The sequence below is a fragment of the Falco punctatus genome, assembly GCF_963210335.1.
Source record: "Falco punctatus genome assembly, chromosome: 1".
NCBI lineage: Eukaryota > Metazoa > Chordata > Aves > Falconiformes > Falconidae > Falco > Falco punctatus.
The window spans coordinates 99679109-99697686 of record NC_137580.1 but is presented as its reverse complement, the minus strand read 5'-3'; the positions used below and the strand labels follow the sequence as shown (position 1 = coordinate 99697686).

At 46.2% G+C, this 18578-nt stretch overlaps 1 protein-coding gene and 3 long non-coding RNA genes across 8 annotated transcripts in view; 2 read left to right on the top strand and 2 right to left on the bottom strand.

The window, feature by feature from the left end:
• Positions 1-542: 542 nt before the first annotated feature.
• Positions 543-2221, bottom strand: LOC308070185. Of its 3 annotated transcripts, none has more exons than XR_013930649.1 (3): positions 1645-2221; positions 1191-1321; positions 543-968 (listed from the first exon to the last, which is right to left on the bottom strand). It is a non-coding gene; the product is annotated as an uncharacterized lncRNA (long non-coding RNA). The 3 variants fall into 3 exon arrangements; XR_013930650.1 differs by having other exon boundaries at positions 1191-1316; XR_013930651.1 differs by having other exon boundaries at positions 1191-1316; positions 1727-2221.
• Positions 2222-2419: 198 nt separating this feature from the next.
• GRK3 (G protein-coupled receptor kinase 3) overlaps positions 2420-18578 on the top strand; it is a 76498-nt gene continuing 60339 nt past the window's right edge. The window contains exon 1 of one of the 3 annotated variants that reach the window (XM_080403607.1): positions 2420-2691. In XM_080403607.1, the coding sequence (XP_080259733.1) occupies positions 2579-2691 (113 nt within the window). In that variant the 5' untranslated portion in view covers positions 2420-2578. Of the gene's footprint in view, positions 2692-13587; positions 13728-18578 lie in introns of those variants that run through there. The other 2 variants (XM_080403605.1, XM_080403606.1) reach the window with 2 other exon arrangements.
• On the bottom strand, positions 2887-12814 carry LOC308070179. The gene is made up of 2 exons (XR_013930647.1): positions 4508-12814; positions 2887-4293 (listed from the first exon to the last, which is right to left on the bottom strand). It is a non-coding gene; the product is annotated as an uncharacterized lncRNA (long non-coding RNA).
• Positions 13737-16490, top strand: LOC308070207. Its single transcript, XR_013930656.1, has 3 exons — positions 13737-14156; positions 14654-14701; positions 15116-16490. It is a non-coding gene; the product is annotated as an uncharacterized lncRNA (long non-coding RNA).

The following is an 18578-nucleotide window of genomic DNA, read 5'->3' as shown; positions in this document are numbered from 1 at the left end:
AGAACAAGTTTCTTAATTGGGTTTCTGTATTAGCCATCACCAAACATGACTTTCTTGGAATTGTCATCAAGAATGCCTTTGAAGAGTACATTACAACAATATTCAGATAACAATGGTGAAAATGTGGAACAGGAATTAAAAGGAGAGCATTATGAATCCTAAGCGGTGTTTTCGTGACCATTGTTGCTATCATCATCCCTGTAAAACTCAAATATTTTAGATAACAAAAGGGCCTTTGTTGGCAAGGCAGCACTAGGCAGGCAGTAATGGGTTTCTGTTTGCTTTCTCCTCCTCTCGGTGTGGTTGCATCGTGATGGTGGTGTTTAGCAACACTATCAGGTCAGCACTGACAACCTCCCTGCAGTGCTCTTGCTTCTTCTGCACATTCACACTTCAGGAAATGAAAACCAGTTCTCTCCATGGAAATATCTGGGAGTGGTGAGGGGCAGAGCGGCTGCCCAGGCTGTGTCTTAGCCGTCCCCTTGGAAGAACCAGCAAAATGCACGTGTCTGGTCATGTAACCAGGCTAAGGATGCAGCAAATAAGGGTGACAAATGTTTATTCCTGGTTAAGCAAATCAGAGTATTCCTTATAACCGTGGAGCCAAACAGTTTTGGGCCTGTCATTAAACCATGCCAGCCTTTCTCAACGGAACTCAAACATTTTAAAGCTGTAAAATCATTCCACAGACGAGGTGCAGACCATGGTTTTTGCCTTAGTTGGTAGATTAGCACACTACAGCACAGGGCATCTTGTATACTTTGGTATTTACAACTCATCGGACAATAATTCTGCAAGTGTTGATAAGAGCGCATGGCTGGATGTACCTGGACGGCTTCACAGACAGCAACAGGACCGCTCTTGTGCGGAGGACTGAGCAAGACTACTCTGCCAGGCTGGGAGAGAGGTGCCATGGAAAGCATCCCAAATCACTGCATCCAGGTGTAACGTCTCTCCAACCACGGCCACTGCAAAAGGAAAGCCCAGGCAGAGGTGCTGAAATAAGCTTTAGAGTGGGAGCCCTGGGTCCAGACTGAGCCTGAGTCGTCACAGGAACCATGTCAATGGCCCACAAGCTGGACCCAGCGCTCCCTACCATCCCGGCAGATTTATGAAAATAAAAAATACCCCTTTCCATCTCATAGCTTGGCTCAGTTAAAACTTCAAGCAGGGCTGGTGGGAAACTTTACCCTGAGCTTCCAAGAGGGACGTGCCCCATGTCCTCCTTTGCTCCTTGCTCGAACACCCCAAGCCTCAGCGCTGCTCCGTGGTGATCAGGAACTTCACTGGCAGAGGAGAAACCTTCCCCAACGGACCTGTTCTGGGGAAAAGGGTGGGTTAAATTAACATTTTCAACAAAAAGCGGGTTCTCGGATGGTTTGTAATGAGCTGCAACGGTGAAATCCTCACAGCTGTATGCTCCACCTAGCTTTAATCAGATCATTAACTTTCATAAAGCTGTAGGAAGGAGGAGTGGCGGCACTTGAAAAGAGCTCAAAACAAGCTGAGTTTTCAACTTCAGACTTGTCATTGACTTAGCCTTTCATTGAGCCAATTATTTATGACATATTTGATGAAATTCAGAAAAGAAGTTGAAATCTGCATATCTGCTTGGCTGCAGCAGAGCTACTACTATATTTTTACCCAGGAATACGAGTGGGGAGCTGTGCCAGAGCCCCCCGGTGCAGCGAGCCCTTCGGTTCCAGCTCCCAGCCGCCTTTTGCACCGTGATTTGCCAGCAGACGAGTTTTGACGGGCAATAACGGGGTTTCACGCAGATGTATTTTATTGTGTGTCCTGTTCTCCTTAGGCACATTGCGCTACAATAAACTACGAGGAAATTAGATTTCCAAAGAGACGCACCGGGCCGGCGCTGAGGTGGGCAGGCAGCCCCGTGGATGTACAGAATTATTTAGGTTGGAAGAAAAACCTTTGGGGGCACCAAGCCCAGGCCGGCTTCGGGGCCCACGTTGTGAGGTGCCTGCGCATCCCGGGGGCACCTGCACCCCCAGCCGGGGCTGAAGGCGACAGACACGGCGGACCCCCTGCCGCGGCTGTTTACGACCCGGAGCTGGCGGTGCCGGGGGCTCTGCTGGCTGCCCCCCCGCCCCGCCCCGGCCGCCGGGCTCCCCGCGGAAGCCCCTCGGGGCCGCCCCCGCCTCACCTCGGCTCCCCGGGCCGCCCGTGGCCGCGCTCGGACCCGCCGGCGGGGGCCGCCGCCGTGGGCCCGGCGGGCGGGGGAGCTGCGGGCCGGCCCGGCGGGGGCGGCGCACGGGAGGCGGGCCCGGGGGGGTTTCCCGGCCGCCCGCCGCGGCGGCCGCGGGCTGAGGGCGCGCAGGGCCGGCGGTGAGCCCCGGGCGTGGAGGGCGGGGAGGCGGCCTGTCCCCCCCCCCCCCGCCCGCCCCGCGCTCACCCACACGCACAGGCGCAGCCGGGAGGCGCTCGGCGGCACCGGCGGAGGGGGACCCGCCGCCCGCCTCGCCCGCCCGCCGCCAGCAACCCCCCCCCGCCATCCCCGCCTCGGGGGCGGCTGCCCCGGCGGAGCCTCCATCTGCAGCCCGGCGGCGGGAGCGGGAACATGGCGGACCTGGAGGCGGTGCTGGCCGATGTCAGCTACCTGATGGCGATGGAGAAGAGCAAGAGCACCCCGGCAGCCAGGGCCAGCAAGAAGATCACCCTGCCCGAGCCCAGGTACCGCCCGCGGGGCACGGCAGCCCCTCCGCCCGGCCCCGGCGGCCTCCCCGCTCCCTCGGCCCCCGCTCCGCGCCGGCCCCGCGGGGCGCGGGACATAACGGTCTGGCGGCGGGCGGCCCTCCCGCGCTGCCGGGCACCCCGCGGCCTCCGCGGCCGCCGGGCTGCCTGCCGTTCTCCGGAGCAACTTCTGCCGGTGTTTCTGGGCTGGGAAGGGTGTGGAGAAGCTCGGCTTCTCCCGGAGGAAAAGAAAAACCCACCAAAAAACCCAAGAAAAAATCCACCCGCCCCACGGCTGGGCTGTTTATTTGGCCCTAAACTGGACGCTGCGTTTGGTGGGTGAGGAGTCCCTCGGGCTGTGAGCGAAGTGACCCAAGCGGGCTCGTTCCCGCAGGGCTTTCGGCGGCGCGGACCGGGGCCGGGGCCGCGGGGCGCTCGGCCCGGCTCCATCGGCGGCGGCCACCGCGGGGCTCGCCGGGCGGCTGCCTCGGCACGGCTCGGGTCGTTTCCTTGGGGGTCGGTGGCAAAAGCAGCTTTTCTTCTGAACGACGGTGCCTGGGTCTGCACGCTTTCATAAAATCACCTGAGCATCGGTTTCTGATTTATTGCTGAAATTAAAAGCAAGATTTCCCTTTTTTTTTTTTTTTTATGTTGAGCTATTTCTCTTTCCTGGCTCTGTGTGTATATATATAATTTAAAACGAAGACTTAGACAGCAGACCAAGTACTGCAACAGAAAAAATCTAAACCGAAATTTACTGCAAAAATGTGTAGGCAGTTTGCAAGCCTGCTGGTGGCCTAGCTTCGCTGCCTGCCATGAACGACGGAGCACCAGAGCCCTCTTCTCACTTGTTCCCTTGCTTTTTGCCTTTATGCTTGAATCCAGGGCAGCGCGGGGAGGCTGCAGAGCAGGGGAGGGTGAGGGGCACAGGGGTGCCCAGCCTGGGTTAATCCCCCATGCAGAGGCAGTGAAGCCTCAGAAAAAGAAGTTTGGCAGTCATTCTTAAGGGCCGATTGAGGATGGCTTGCTGGGCAGACGAAGGTGCCCATTTTTCTCCTGGTATGTGTACATGCTTATAAAAATAATATCCAGAAAATTTAGCCCACACTGTTAACCTGAGGTATGGTATGCTTTACTGCCAGCGCTGCTGGCTTTGTATTTACCCGTGCTTTGGTGTTGTCTGTTACTGTGCTTAGTGATGTGCTCCTTGTTTGCAGTGGGGACATGGCCCCTGTGGGGATGTGGAGGGTGTCCAGGGAGGAGTCCTTCCGATGCTGTGAGAAATAACAGCACTGTTGGTGCTTGTGGGGAGGCTCAAAAACTGCTGCCCAGATCAACATCCCCTTGAGCAAGGTGTGGGGCAAACCTTGTAGCACAGCACAAGGCCTGAGGAACCCACGCTGTACTGCTCTCCTGCTCCAGGATCTGCGTGTTTTTGATGTTTGGTAGTTTCCTTGAGCTCGGAGGGATGGCTTACCCACGTTCGGCTCCGCGGGGCAGGAGACAGCAGCTGCGCGCAAGAGGAAGTTTTGCAGAGTAGGGGGAAAGGTGAAGGGTTAGGTGGCTGAAATGCCTTGCTTCTAGAGCTGCATGTGGAAGAACCTGTTTGCAGATTACATGAAATATTAAAGGAAAAAGATTGTTTGCCATTCCCCCTTCCCCGGACTGTCATGCTCTGAAGAAGGTGAGAAGCCTTAAGCAAGGGAACCGTTTGCAGCTGTACACAGTGCCAGGGTGCCGTGGGACAGGGGACATGTAAGAAAGCTCAGCAGATGAACGAGAGGAAACATGGACATAAATGAGAACAGAGACTTACCTAAGCCTGGGACCACAAACGGCTCTAGATTGCTTGAAATGACTGAACTTCTCAGCTTCTAACTGAAACCAGGGATTTCCTCATACAGTAGGAAATTGTGACCGTTATTCTGGTGTCAGATGTCTTGATACTGGTTTCTGGTTGGGTTTGTTTTTTTTTTTTTTTTTGATACCTCTCATTAAAAAAGACATGGTGTGTTGAGTATGCTTAAATATTCTGTATCACTGGCAAAGTGATTCATTTCAAATTATATAAATCGGCTGGTTAAATGCAGGTTGATATAGTAACAGTAAAAAAACCCAAAACCAACACAAAGTCCTCTCTTACACGGGTTTGAAATCAAAACAGTTTTTCCACGATTTTTTATTATTTCTGTGTGTGAGAGCAGTTCCTCGGAGCAGCGTGAGCATAGCTTTGTAACGCTGGGCTGTGAGCAGCCGTCATTGCACTGGGCTCCTGGCTGTCACTGGGACAGACAGCAGGAAGGTCACTGGAATATCACATCCACGCTTGGATATAAATGTCTCTGCCTTATTGCAGCACTCTTCTCGCAGGAATGCGTTCAGTTTATCTCTGGCGGGCAACCACAGCCCAGCAACAGCATCCTTTTGCTTCTGATGTTATCTCCTCAAGAAATATTGCAAAGGTTTTACCCCCCTATTGCAATTTGTCTCTGCTGGAGCCTGGTACACCTGTCCTGGCTGCTTTATCTTTCTGAGATAAGACTGACACTAAATGAAGTAAATGAGTTTACTGTAATGCAAATTTGAGGGGGCTTCCTGTTTACAAGGAAATAGCTGTAGTGCAGGCAGAATAAATTCCAAGGCTGCAGGCCAAGGCTTAGCAGCAAATAAACTATGAGGGTGAAGAGTTTATTGGCCGTGCGGCTGATCATTGCTGAGTTTACATGAAGTACCCTCAGACTGTTTTTGTACTGAAATCGTTAAATATCACAGTTTGGGAAGAAAGAGGACAGAAAACGCTAATGAGACAAGAGTGCCTAAGGAAGAGGCTTAGTGTGTGTTTTGTTTTTTTAAAACACCAAAACAAAACAACCCCTTTTTCCATCCTCTGTCATCTGCTTTTCCTTCCCTTCTGTGTTTCCTCTTCTCGTTCCTAAGAGCCTTGCCAAGAACTGGGAAAGCTGCAATATCTTTTGGTTTTACATTGTTTCTTAAAAGCCTGTTTTGCGGGTGGATTTGCATGGGTGGACGGAAGGGCTGTCAAAGGCAGAATGTCCTGCAGAAGTAGGACCTAAAATGGGAAAGAAGACATACGTGTTGAAATGTGAGTAAATATGAAACCTTATTCTGCAGCTATTTTGTCAAATATTTGTCAAAATATTCTGTCAAATATTTTAAGTTTGGGGGGAAAGGAGTATGTCAACTGCACTCAATTTTTTAGGCTATTCAGCAGACTTCTGAAGTTTTTCACTTTCCCCTGTAAATTTTAGATATTCCTTATTTTAGTCAACAGGAGTGGAAGAACACTATGTAACAGAGCTTTTCCTTTTGCCAGCAGCTGCTTCTGTTTTGAGTAAAGGATTTACATAATGTGAAGTTGAGAAAATAGTCCAAGAGATCAGGTAACTGGAATCAAAGAGGGCGCAGGGCTTGCAGAAGGCTCGTGTACAGCACTGCTGTCCTCACGCTGGCTGCGGCCGTCCTCGCCAGGAAAGTTAACATTAAAGCTTCCTTACTATAAACATCACGTAAGCTTGGGGTGGTTTCGGTGTACAAATACCAAGGGCATGGTAACAAAACATAGCATGCATCTGTCCAGACTTCTCTGGCTGTGGTTGTAGATGTTTCTCATCTCATCTCTCCTTTTCTAACCTGCTTTTGGTAATTACCTCTCTTTCGAATTAATTCTTATTTTTTCTCCCAACCTTTTTCTTTGGTCTCCTATATTCCTCTGAATCCTGCCCCTCTGGGGGAAAAAAAAGAAACATGTTGCAGCCAGTTCTTTCTTAAAAATCACACTTTTAACATGACATTGTTCCTGGTTATCATCCCATCTTCACTTTACCTTTAGAGGTGAGACTGGCGAACTGGTGCCCCAGTTGCTTCTTGCCGGGGCAGTTTAGCTTTTTGCTTTCTTGCCTGGTATTCAAGCTAGCTTGTTTGAAACTCTTAATTGATGTTCATTGGATGCACAGAGGTTGCCTTTTCTTTTCCAGTTCTGTCCTGAGCTATTTATGATTTGCTTTCTTTCTGTTACAGTGCTGAATATTGTTGAAACCCAAGTGACATCTCCCACTAGGAGCTAGACATCATTACTCTATCCTCTATTGCTGCCGTTTTTTCAATTTTGTTCTCTTGGCGTTGCTATACTCTTCCTCTGAATTTTGCTTTTTTTCTTCGATGTGTCCTTCAGCCTGGTCTTGCACCTCTTGAAACTTACGTAACAACTCTTAAGTTACAGGCTAAAACTCCTCTATCTCTCTGCTGTCAGGCTTGGTTACTTTGACGGTATTTTCTCTGGCTTTGTTTTAATGCTTTCTTGTTGCGCTTATTCATTTAGCGTGCTGTCTCTAGGAAAATTTTCCTGATGATTGTTTGTGTAATTTTCGTCTTTGCTGCTATTACGCTCATGTCATCCCTTTTGCATCCTTCTGAGTTCTTCTTTGTCTCTGCTGCTTCAAGCACACCATTCAGTTTTGGGCTTCTGCAGGTGGCACTCAACTCACTGAACATCTCTTGCTCAGTGTCATGGTATGGTAAGCTGCTGCAGCTGGAGAGTGCTGCCAGCTTCCGTCGTTCCCCTGCGTGAGTCAAGAGGCACTGCCTGCTTCGGTCTGTGCTGTTTGTTGCCATCAGGTGTACAAAACTCCCCTGAATCCCTCATTAAAACACTCTTCCTATGAAGCTTATGAGGTTTGACTGTGATTAATCTGCCAGTGCTGGATGTGTTGGTGCAGTGTTTGTCGTGTTTACGGATGCTGTGTCCTGTCTGTCTCCCTCTATCTGTTTGCATTTGCTTGTCTCCGATGGCAAGCCTGGGACCTGGAACGCCTTTTTGTGGTGGTGGTCTGCGTCACAGCATAGCAGGGTCTGACAGGGTCTCATCAGTGATGTTAACACCAACCTCCCCTACTTTATATGCAGGTTCTTTAGAGAACATAGTGGCCTCAGGAAGCCTTGTGCTATATTACACTTCTTCCTTGCTATCTGAATGCAGATGGTAGAAATCTTCAAAAGTACTGTTTTCCTGGTTTCAGAAAAAAAGTAGATGCGGATTTTGCAAAGGCTTATGCATTTACTGGGCTTTGCACAGAAATGGTGCTGGTGAACGCACAATTAAATCAGAGGTGGTATGGAGGGTGAAGGATCTACTGGTTAATTCAGATGAATTTATGTAATGGGAACTTTAGCTCTTGAAGGTGATGGTACGTCGTTGAAGCTTGTTCCATCTGCTTGTAGCAATAATGACTGAATTATTTTAGTAGAACTTCTTAAGCTTGGCTGTCTAAAATTGCGGAACAGTTTAGCTTTTTGTTTGACATTTACTTTTTTTTTAGTGTCAAGCAGGATTGTTTCTTGGTATTTTTATACCATTTCCAGGACTTACTAAAAACTGAAATGAAAAATTTGGAGTAAGAAATTAAAACCAACATGCAGGACACTCAAAAATTGTGCAAAATGGTTTCATCGACGGGTAATTTGTGAAACTACAGAAGGCAAAAGGATTCTAAATGAAATGGGTTTATGATCTAATGCATTATTTTGCAGCTATATTATATCTCACAATTTTGACTTGGACATTTAAGGAAAAATAAAGGAGGTAAAACTTGGTGAGAGCTAAAGATGGCCAAATGTGTGATGTACACCAGGCAGATACTCTGAGAGCTAGGCTAAGTGCTATAGGTGAACCTGAAGTAGGTGTGTTTTGGAGGCAGGCAGTATGGATTTGTACTTTGCAAGGTCAGAGTGTCCCTGTTAAACAGAGCTTCTCATAGTTCACTGGGCACTTTCTTGATGCAGGTAGAAGGCTGTTTGAGCAGATGCATTCCATGTTACTGTACTTCCCGTTGCCATCTAGTAGGGGCAGCTAGTATTTCTGAGGTGCTGAATGTCTTCTCATTTCAGTGAGACAGCAGAGCTTTCAAGTGTTAAAAATCCCCACGAGAGTGCTTTTGAGACACTTGAGCATGCCTTTTGCCCAAGCACTAGTGCTGCTCTGCTGCTCAGAAGGGTGTCCAGGGAGCAGTGTGAGCACATTGCCCATCATGCTTGTCTTGTGTCCTAGACTATCCCTCTGGTTTTTTATTGCCTTACTTAAAGTGTGAAATTGTTATTGGCGATTATGGTCAAGAATATATATGTTTCAAAAGTTATTTTACATGTTCAGGAACGATGAAGTATGTAGACTGAAGGTTATCTTAAATCTTAATGTTGCTTGGGGGAAAAGGCATTCTTGAATATTCATACGGTAACTGTTTGAGGAGGGGGAAGAAACTTGTTTTTTGTCTGAACTAGCATTGCATGGAAGGAGGAACATTTGTGTTTTATTGTGGAATAGCTTAGTCCTGCTCAGGGTGGGTATAGATGACAGAATAGTTAAATGTTGTTTAGAAACTCAGCCTCCTAACTTTGCTGTCAGTAGAAGCGTGTGGTTGAAGAGGTAGTAAAAAATGTTTTTCTCAAAATAGATGAGTGTACGTACAGAAATGTAGGGCTGCTAACAAAGTGTACGTACGTTTTATCTCAAGTGAGCTTTGTACTATGGCACTTCCTTAGGAAAAATGCGTGCTTTAGGGATGGATATGGACTGTCAGTATAGGAGGACTCCTGCTTGCTGCGGATGCTGCTCTCCACACCAGTTCTCTCACTTGGGAATTCCAGTTGTTACTTGTTGTAACTGCAGTTTCTGATGCCTTAATAAAAGACAGGCTGATAAAGAAGAGCATGGGAAGATAAAGGGCCTGTTGCAAAGCTTTTGCAGCTTTAATAGACAAGAAATGAGAGTCTGGAAGGAGGGCACTGCTGTTTTCTGTATTGTACAGATTGGAAGGTAAGCCATTTAGAAAATAAGTGATGTACCTATTTCCTGTGCTCACACATAAGGACATCTGGCAGATGCAGGAGCTGAAGTAAGATTTTCTGAGCTTCAGCTGAGCTGTGGAGCTGTCTCAGCTCCTCAGCGTACAGTACTTGGAACATCTCTGGGCACAGGAGAGATCTGGCCTTAAGAGCGATGTTCCAATTAATTCTCCTGTGGGGATGCTGTAAGACTGAAGCTTATGTTTTGAAGCATAGACCTTCCCTTGGGTGTCATTACCTTAATTAAGAAAAAAGGTAAATGAGGGTGATCTAGGAAAACAGCAGTGTGCAGCCTTCTGTTTCTATGCTAAAAACAGAGGGATATTTCTAAGGGTGTTTTTGGGGGAAAGCTTCTGTAATGTGATGTTGCATTATAGGTGTAATGCATCTGCGTGATCCCATGCGGAGCGGGTGCCCGGTGTGGATGGGCTGCGGGTGCTGCTGGCACCTGCTCAGAGCAGCTGCCAGGGCTGGGTGCACTGGCTGGTGAGGGTTCGGCACACGGAGCCGATGGGTGTTTGTGGTGGGAGATAGGTGCAAGCATATTGGCCTTTTTGGTAAAATTAATAAAATTTATAGCTGTTACTCCTTTTATAGGTGTGGTGGCTTTTCAGTGCCTGGACCTTCCCATGTGAAATGTTTTCAGCAAAATGCTGGGACTGTAACATCAGGAAATGAGTGTATGCAGCTCTTAGTTTCTGTTCTGGTGAAATCATGTGGAATGTCCTGGTCTAATCTTCATATCAATAATAGCTTTTCTTTCCTCTTTTGATAGTTAATACAATTAGAAAGAAGCCTATCAGGAGCCGTCAGGTCCAGGTGCATAAACCAAATAACATAACTTAATTGAACTAAATTGGTGTAAAAGCAGCAGTTTCTAGATTTAGAAAATGCAGCTGTTTTCCACAGAAAGAGCTTCACCCCATACTTACTAGTTTCTCCAAGGAAATCATTCCAATACTGAATAAACACCTATATAAATATGCCTTCCATAAATAAATAAAAAATTCAGATAGTGTTAGAAGAAACCGCTTCCATATAGAACCCCTCAGTCTCCTTCCAGTGTGCCAGGAATCTGTCCCGTCAGCATGTGTCATGTCCTGTTGAGAAAGGAACTGGGGAAAGGGCAGATTTCTCAGGATCTGATAGAGCTGTGCAGATCAAAGCCTTCATTAAATGCCAACAGAAATTCAGTCTGGCTGATGCTGCGTGTTTGCAACACGCCGCACCAGCCAGGCACTGGCTGCACTCCGACCTTGCTGCAGCGCGGGGGGCTCCGCGGGGATGCACGTTGCAGAAGCTCTGTATGGAGCCGGAGCGGATGGCTGCTGTTACCCACGAGGAGTTGCTCCCTCGGCTTAAGGTGCAGGTGAGGAAAGAGCTCCTGGTAGCTTCCATGTCTTCCCAGAAAATTAAAAAGCGGAGGGTTATCCAATAAAATACTCAATGCCTCAAACCTTAGAGGCAGGCAGCTTTCTCCCGAGGGGCTGGGCACAGAACGCAGCCTTGACGTGACGGCCCTGCGGATGCTGCTTGGCTGCTATTCTGTTTGTTCAATTTCTGTCTTGATTTCAGAAGGGAAAGCAAGCTCCGTGAAGTACAAGGTTTGGTTAAACTGAACTTTGAAAAGAAGGTAAAACGTGGGTAGGGGTTTTACTCCTGAGCCCATAATTATCTGGTAAAATAAGCCTGGCTGTGCCATGAGCAGAACTGGTTGGGAAGGACTTTGGTTCAGGCGGCTGCAGTTTGCTGGCTACGCCTCGGAGTTTGGGCTGTCCTGGCTTTGATTCTCAGCCCTCGGTGGGCAGTAAGGGTAGCCGAGGTGGTGCCTCTGGGGTGACTTTCCCTTCAGAGCTTTCTCATAATTTGCTGTTTTTCCTAAGTCACTGGCCTGGCTGCCCTATGGCTTCCCCATCCCATTCTGCCCATTTTCACATTTGAGCAATTCTGTAGCTTTGTGCATCGTCCTCCACTTAAATTATTTTTACTACCCCACACCCCACCGATTTTCCCAATCTTCTTTCCAGATTGCTCTAATGATTACAGTTACTTTGTTCACATCTCCCTTGCTTCTGGGACCTTAAAATAACTGCTAGATTAAGACATGTAACAAGAAGGGGAAAAAAATTCAATGAAGGCAGTTTTACACTTCTTTTTTTTTTGTTGTTTTGCTGTAGGAGAACTGCTGCTGAAGTGTTTGGGATGCGAGGCTCTGGAGGAATGCTTGCTTGTTCAGAGGGGATTGTTTGCTCTGGGGGAGAAAAAACTAAGGGGAATTTTCTATATTTTTAATTTGTTGTTTAAAAGAGTTCTGAGAAGATCCGATTCTTAGGCCAAATGTTTCTTAATAGTTTTCACTTTTGATTGGTCTTGCATTGTTGAACCTTTTAGGTGCACTTTTATAAAGAAAAAAAAAAGTTTTGGCTGTGACGGCTGTGTGCCATTCTGCCATTGCTTTCAATTGTGCTTGTTGACCCTGTCGTGCTTTCAGTTCAAAGGCCTTTGGGGCAGGATCTTTGCTCCAATTTTAGCAGCTTTGTGATGGATTTGGGTAGTGCAAATAAACATTGAAGTCTCTGTAAAATTGCATCCTGAGACTATAAATGAATAAATAAATTACAGGCAAATGTAATGTGTTTGGTCAACGTTGGCTGTAGTTCTTGGTAGCTCAGTTAATGTTTATACTTGCATGCTGCTTTCAGAGAAGGTTCTAAACATTTCACAGCTATGGAAAGATTAGAAAAAATTGGCACATCTCCAGTGATTTTGTATTTGGTTTTTTGTTGTTTTTTTTTTAAAAAAAAGATGATTGGCGAATTACTATAATTGCAGTAGGAGCGAGGAGATGTGGTTTTGCTCAGATTTCTCCTTGTTTTACTTTCTCAATAGCAGCATTCTGGTGGAAGGGCAAGTCCTTGACATTGCAGTTCAGTGTAATTATTCCAGAAAAATTCATGTACTTAGAAGCTTTTATGTTAGTTTCAGATTTCAGCAATGATAATGCAAATGATCCTGAAGGAACATGAGGATACTGCGTATTTTGAAATCGTAGCTACATAGCTGTTGCTTTTGGCACCCTTGTTGTAAACTTTCTCCATTAATATAATTTGCATAAGTGAAGCTGCTTCGTCTCATCCGCACCGGAGGAGGCTTGTGGGGAAGTGGGAAAGTGTTGCTGAGCTTTAATCCTTCCCATCGCAAATACGGTTCTTGGGTGGAATATGCTATTAATCATCCTTGACAATTATAAGGGCGTTAGTTCACTGCAATGAAGTGACTTGGCAGTGGGCTTAGCATAAACTTTAGAGGGTGCGCAAAGGCAGAAAATGGGGTAGAAATGGGTGAACTTGGGGCAGAAAATGGCAGAGCCCTGTTCTTGTCCTGTGTAACATTGGTGCAAGAGTAACTGAGATGTGTTCTGCATGCGCTGTCCGTTGCTGTGCAGGCATGCACACGGATGTGCTGGGAGAGAAATGAAAGTTTGGTGTCGCTCATCGCTGCTTTATTTGTCAGCTGGTGAGACTATGAGTAGAACAAGCATGTGTGCTAATTAATGTAGCACCAATGATCACTTTTATATCTCTGTTACATAATGAAGTCGGTTGGATATTGTGTTGCCATCAGGGGTATTTTAGTAATATTACAGGATGCTAAAAAGTAAAAGAATAAAAGGAACATATTTTTTTCTCAATGTCACTTCATTCTTGTCCAAAAATGTTTTTTCACAGTCTTCTGATGATTTGTTTCCTCTTCAAATGCAGAATTTTACAAGTAGTAGACCATCTAATCTGATATATTTATCTAATGATCCTTTCTGGCTTTATATGCTGGGAATTTACTTTTCCCCATTAATTGTTCGAACAAAACTTGCAATGCGTATTTTCCAGCATCTGAGAACAAAATAATTTAGAGAAGCATTAACTTCCGCTGAACTTTGAACTGGGTATGAGTTTGAGAGAAAGCAAAGGGAACTGGGTTGCATGGTTTATGGTATGTTCACTATTTTTTTTACCTCTTATGTAGGAGGGAAGCTAATTCTTTTTGATGGGTTGCATCAGGTGTCTGCGCTTCACTTTCGCCCCCAAAGTGTATCATGAAGCTGATCCAGGGACTGTGATCCAGTGACTCCTTGCAGTTTATGATCTCGTTCAAGGGGAGTTTTCTGTTCAGTTGGAGAGGTACTTCATGCCAGTGGTGAATGTACTACAAGAAAATAATATCATCATTAGTAATCAGTCACAGAGGTTTACTCTTTATTTTGAGATGTTTCTTTCCTTCTCCCTGTCGTTTTGTTATGTGACTTGTTTTCTTTCCTACTCTGCAAAACCTCAGTAAAATACTTTAAAGGCAAAGCTGTATTACTAATGATGCATTGGCAGTATTATCCTTCATACTTTCAAATTTTGTTCTCATTGGAAATTGGGTCTAAGTGGGCTTGGTTATTTTCTGACTGTGGCAAGCTCAGGTCTTTGTTGGCTTTGTGAGACTTCCCTGTGTGTGCGTGCTGGTGCATTTGTGCAGAGTGAGAAGGCAAAGAAGGAGGTAAAGACGAAAGCTGAAGATCGAAAGGAATGAGAGGACGTGATAAATATGGTGTGGAAAGCCAGGTGAGAACAGGATGAGAGATGTGAAAATGGGAAATAGGGAGTGATAACAAGAAGGAAGAGGTGAAAGCAGAAGGTGCTGGCGGGTGCAGAAGTGGGATGCTCGCAGTGTGGAGGGCAGGAAGGTGGTGGGGGTAGTGCAAAAGGTTGGCAAAGGCAGTGGTAATCTAGTTGCTGAGTATCTGGCATTTTCTTGGAAAAGTGATTATAATTTGAGTAGTGTTTGGGTGTGCCATCAGGAGCTTAGTGTGCTGGGTGCTGGATACATGCATGGCAGGGGGGCGATACCTGCCCTGATGACAAAAGGAGAAAAAAAAAAGAAATAACAGCTTTATTTTACAGACTGGGGATCTGAGGCAGATAAAGTTTATGACTTGTCTGATATGGTACAGGAAATGTTGATAGGGTTAAATACTGAACTCTGTTCTCCTCAGGCCAGTCTCTGTAAAGCTGCCGTTTCATTCTTGTTTTGTTTTTCTGTTCTCCTTTTTCTGTTTCAGCTTATAGGTGAATATATTAGTGAGTGTAACTGTGCATTCTTAATGTAGGTAAGTTTCTTTAATGCTTGCAGTAAGGCAAATAATTTTTTTTTTCTAGCTGTGGTGTGCATGTGTGCATCTGTACAATAGATAATATACCACAAATCTGAATTCTTACTGATTTATAAGAAAAATTAATATGCTTTTATGATAAATAATTAAAAACTCCTTTAAGATGCCATAGTAAGAAGGCCAATAGCAAGCAGCTTCATACAGTAAGAGTATGTATATGTATACATACCATCGCATCTTTCTTTACCCTTTCTATTTCCTAATTGCGAGATGCTTTCAAAAGACCTCCTGCATAATTTAGTATAACAAACCTGTAGGGACAAAATCCATGCATCTTTGAAACTAATAGCAGAAGTTTTAGGAAATGTCAAAATGAATGCTCTTTATTTTACTGTCCTCCTTAACTTCTAGTTTCTGCATACATCCGTTGTGGTCGTGCTCCTGGCTGCCTGGTGCGCCGGTGGCCATCCTGCAGGCTGTGCGGTTGCAGATGCAGTCATACACCCAGTGGAAGTTTTGTTTTTTTCTGATAGGTATGCTTATCTTGGGACTCGCAGAGTATTACTGATCTCTTGTAGTGGAGGGAACAGCAGGAGGAATGATTGCTGCCAGCACTGCGCGTGGTTCTGGCTGCAGCCAAGGACAGATCCTGGCTCTGGGGTGGGCTCCCTCCCTAAGGGACCTCCTGGTTTGCTGCTCCTGGTGTGGCTCGCCCGAGAGAGAGGATTGCGGATGAGTGGTGCTCTTGCTGTACACATGTCCTTTCCTGTGTTAAAAGGACATAATGTGTTTTCTCCTTAGTTTTTCAGAAGATGTGTTTTCAAATAGACATTTTCTGCCTGCACCGACCTTGGCACCGTGACTGTTGTCTGCGTCCTGTCAGGCTGCATGCCTCCATGCATGCTTGTAGACAGTGAGACCTTTTTAATTACAGAAAGTGTTTTAACCTTGAAGGTTGCTTTTTAGTGCGTTTCTTTGATAAGCTCTGAAAGGCCAGGATGCTGGCTATAGTAACTAGAGCTTCAAGATGCATCTTAAAGCACCTTTTAACAGATTCTTCAGCTCACGCTTGTAATAAACCCCTTTGCTGGGGAGGTGGAGGCACTGGCCAGGTTAGGGCGACCTGTGCTGTTCACAAAGTTTATAGTTTGATGACAATGCAGATAGTCATCTTTCTGCCTGCTTCTGGGCAGGCAGCGTGCTCTGAGCTGCTTTGCAAGCCTGGTGTTTTTGTTCAGCTCTTTCTTTAAGGGCAGTGTCTCCCATTGGGATGCAAGAGATGAGCCTGCTGAGCGCCCACGGCCGTGCTGCAGCACCCGGCTGCCCACACCCCTCGGCATCAGCATGAAGCGCTACGTGGGTACCATTTGCATTGCCAGGGATCGAGATGCTTCTTTTATTTGCGATAAAAAAACCCCAGAACTCTTCCAGAACTTCTTTACTGTGCCACTGCAATGTTAGTTCTCTCTGACTGACCTTGGCACGGGTGCTGCTGCGTGCCTGGCCCTGGGGCTGGTGCAGTTCGCTTACCTGCTTGATCAGGGCAAACGGCTGCACCGTGCTCCCAGGTACCCCCTTAAATTTGGTCCCGGTTAAACCAGCAAAGAGGTATCTGGAGTCCAAGTTACATTTCTCACAAAATTTTAAGCCTGACTGTTCCCCTAAAATGTACTTGCCCTGTAATTTCAGTTGACTTGTGATATGCGGACTGCAAACTGTGTGTTTCTGTAATTTTTGTTGTTTGCTATTTTCTTCTCTGAAATAAAAAATATATGGACAAAAAGTATTACAGTCAGATATGTTTTGTTTCTGAAGTCTCCATGGATTTTGTTTTTAGACAGCTTTTGTTTCTGCTTATTTTGAGTGTTGCTATTAAGGTAGATCAGGCTGTGAACTGAGATGAACTTATGCAAAAAGTCCACTCCTCGCATTAGCGCATTGTTTGCCCTGAAAGCATATTTGGATATGGAAAGCTTTTCAGAAATGGCTACATTTCTGTGAAATGCAGCTTTTAATCCCAGATTGTTTACGTGTAGGCAACTAATGATTCAATATACCAAAGCAGAGAGGGAACCTTCCTTCCTGTTTGTGGAATGTGCTAGGCTCCATTTAAAAATTTTCCATCCTTCTGAAAGCTATGTGGGCTCTGTTTCCTTTGAACTCAGTAGGGTTTCTACCTTTAACTTCTGTGGGAGAGTTAGAAGGTAACTGGGTAATCATAGTTCGCTCCGTGTAATTTTTTCCTATTTATTCGTATGGATGAGAGAAGTGGTTTTAAAGGGGGTTCAGAAGCTGGAATGCAGTGTGGAGTCCAGTAGCCTGTGATCATTTCACGGATTTGTTCAGACTCTGTAGCTGCAAAAACGTTTTGTTCCTTTGACATGTTATCCATCAGACCAGAAGTACTACATATCGAGGGAGAGGAGGAGAAGTGCTGGAGGGATTTATTCGTTACACAATCAGAGTGTTTTCCTTGACATTTCAGTCATACGTTAAATTTTTCATTATCTTTTCCCATTGTCTAGACGAAGATATGTTTATGTAATTTCTTGCGGTGCACTTGTTCGAGCAGAGGAAAGCTTTCTTGATGTCATTATTATTAAAGAGGCTTATTATGTTACTAATGGTCTAGCGGTCAGTGGGAATGGGACTTTGCTGAAGAGTGCTTTGCATGCAGGCGCTGCGATGGGCTCGGGTCAGCCCGGAGGCTGAGGAGAGGCAAGGCTGTGGTTGCTGTTGATGCACAACATCTTCATTTATAAGTGGGTCTTCCTGTAAGCGTGGAGAGACAAGGGGAAGCTCTGGCTGGGAGAAGAGGGATGCAGAGGGAAGGAGCCCATGGGCGGGTGGAGCTGCAGGGCTCTCCTAAGCCTCCAGCCCTAGACTTGGGCTGAAGGCTGCTGCCTGCCTCCGGCCACCCCCCGGTCCTGCAAGCCCCCCGGCCCCGCTCCGCAGCCCAGGGCAGCGGGGGGACCCCGGTCCTGCCAGCCCCCCACCCCGCTCCGCAGCCCAGGGTAGCGGGGGGAGCTGTGTGGCTCTTCCAGCCCCTGCTCACCAGGACGGGATGGCAGCAGTACAGCTGGAGGTGTTTTGCCATCAAGGTGCTAACCTGTTATGGGTTCAGGAGAAGAATTAAGTTTTATGGTCACCACCTTGAACACCTAGTGTTAAGCTAGGATGTGTATTTTTAAATATCTACCAATAGAACAGGCAGCCCAATTCGGCAATTCTACCGATTAAGTGATAAATTTTATTTTACTACCTTGCTTTTCCCAAGTACAGAACATGATCTCTAGATAGTGCCTCCTCTTTGTCTGAAATCAGTATTTCCTTTAGGTTGTTAAAATGTGCGGAGAGTAGACCTAGTTTTTAATGAACAAGTAAAAAGACTAAAAAGTTTGCACTGAATAATTTATAATCTCAACCTGATTAACAATGTTTAGCCCTCCCAATTCTTGTTTAACTTGGTGTGAAGGCTCGCCTCCACAGTTCTCGCTTTGTATCATGGTGTTCGTAGATCTGTGTTCCATGTGGGGCTTTGGGATCTACATAAAAACTATCAACAGGATAATTTCATAGGTGGGGGTTTAGGGCCTTTGAGGTAATTTCTTGGCTTTTACTACAGACCTTTTTTTTTCTGGTCAAGTATTCAGACTTCATGTCTCACGTCCTCATTTGAGGAGGAGCACAAATACTTTCCTCCCTCAAAGACGATGAAAGGGATGATTATTAACGTGTGAGGTTTTTCAGAAGCTTACCTGCTCAGTTTTTTCCTGACAAAGTAGTTCAGAGTTCACATTTTAAAAGGATTTAGGTGCTCAGTCTTACTTCTGCAGAAATATGAGTGATACTTAACAGTCTTGTTTAAGGCATG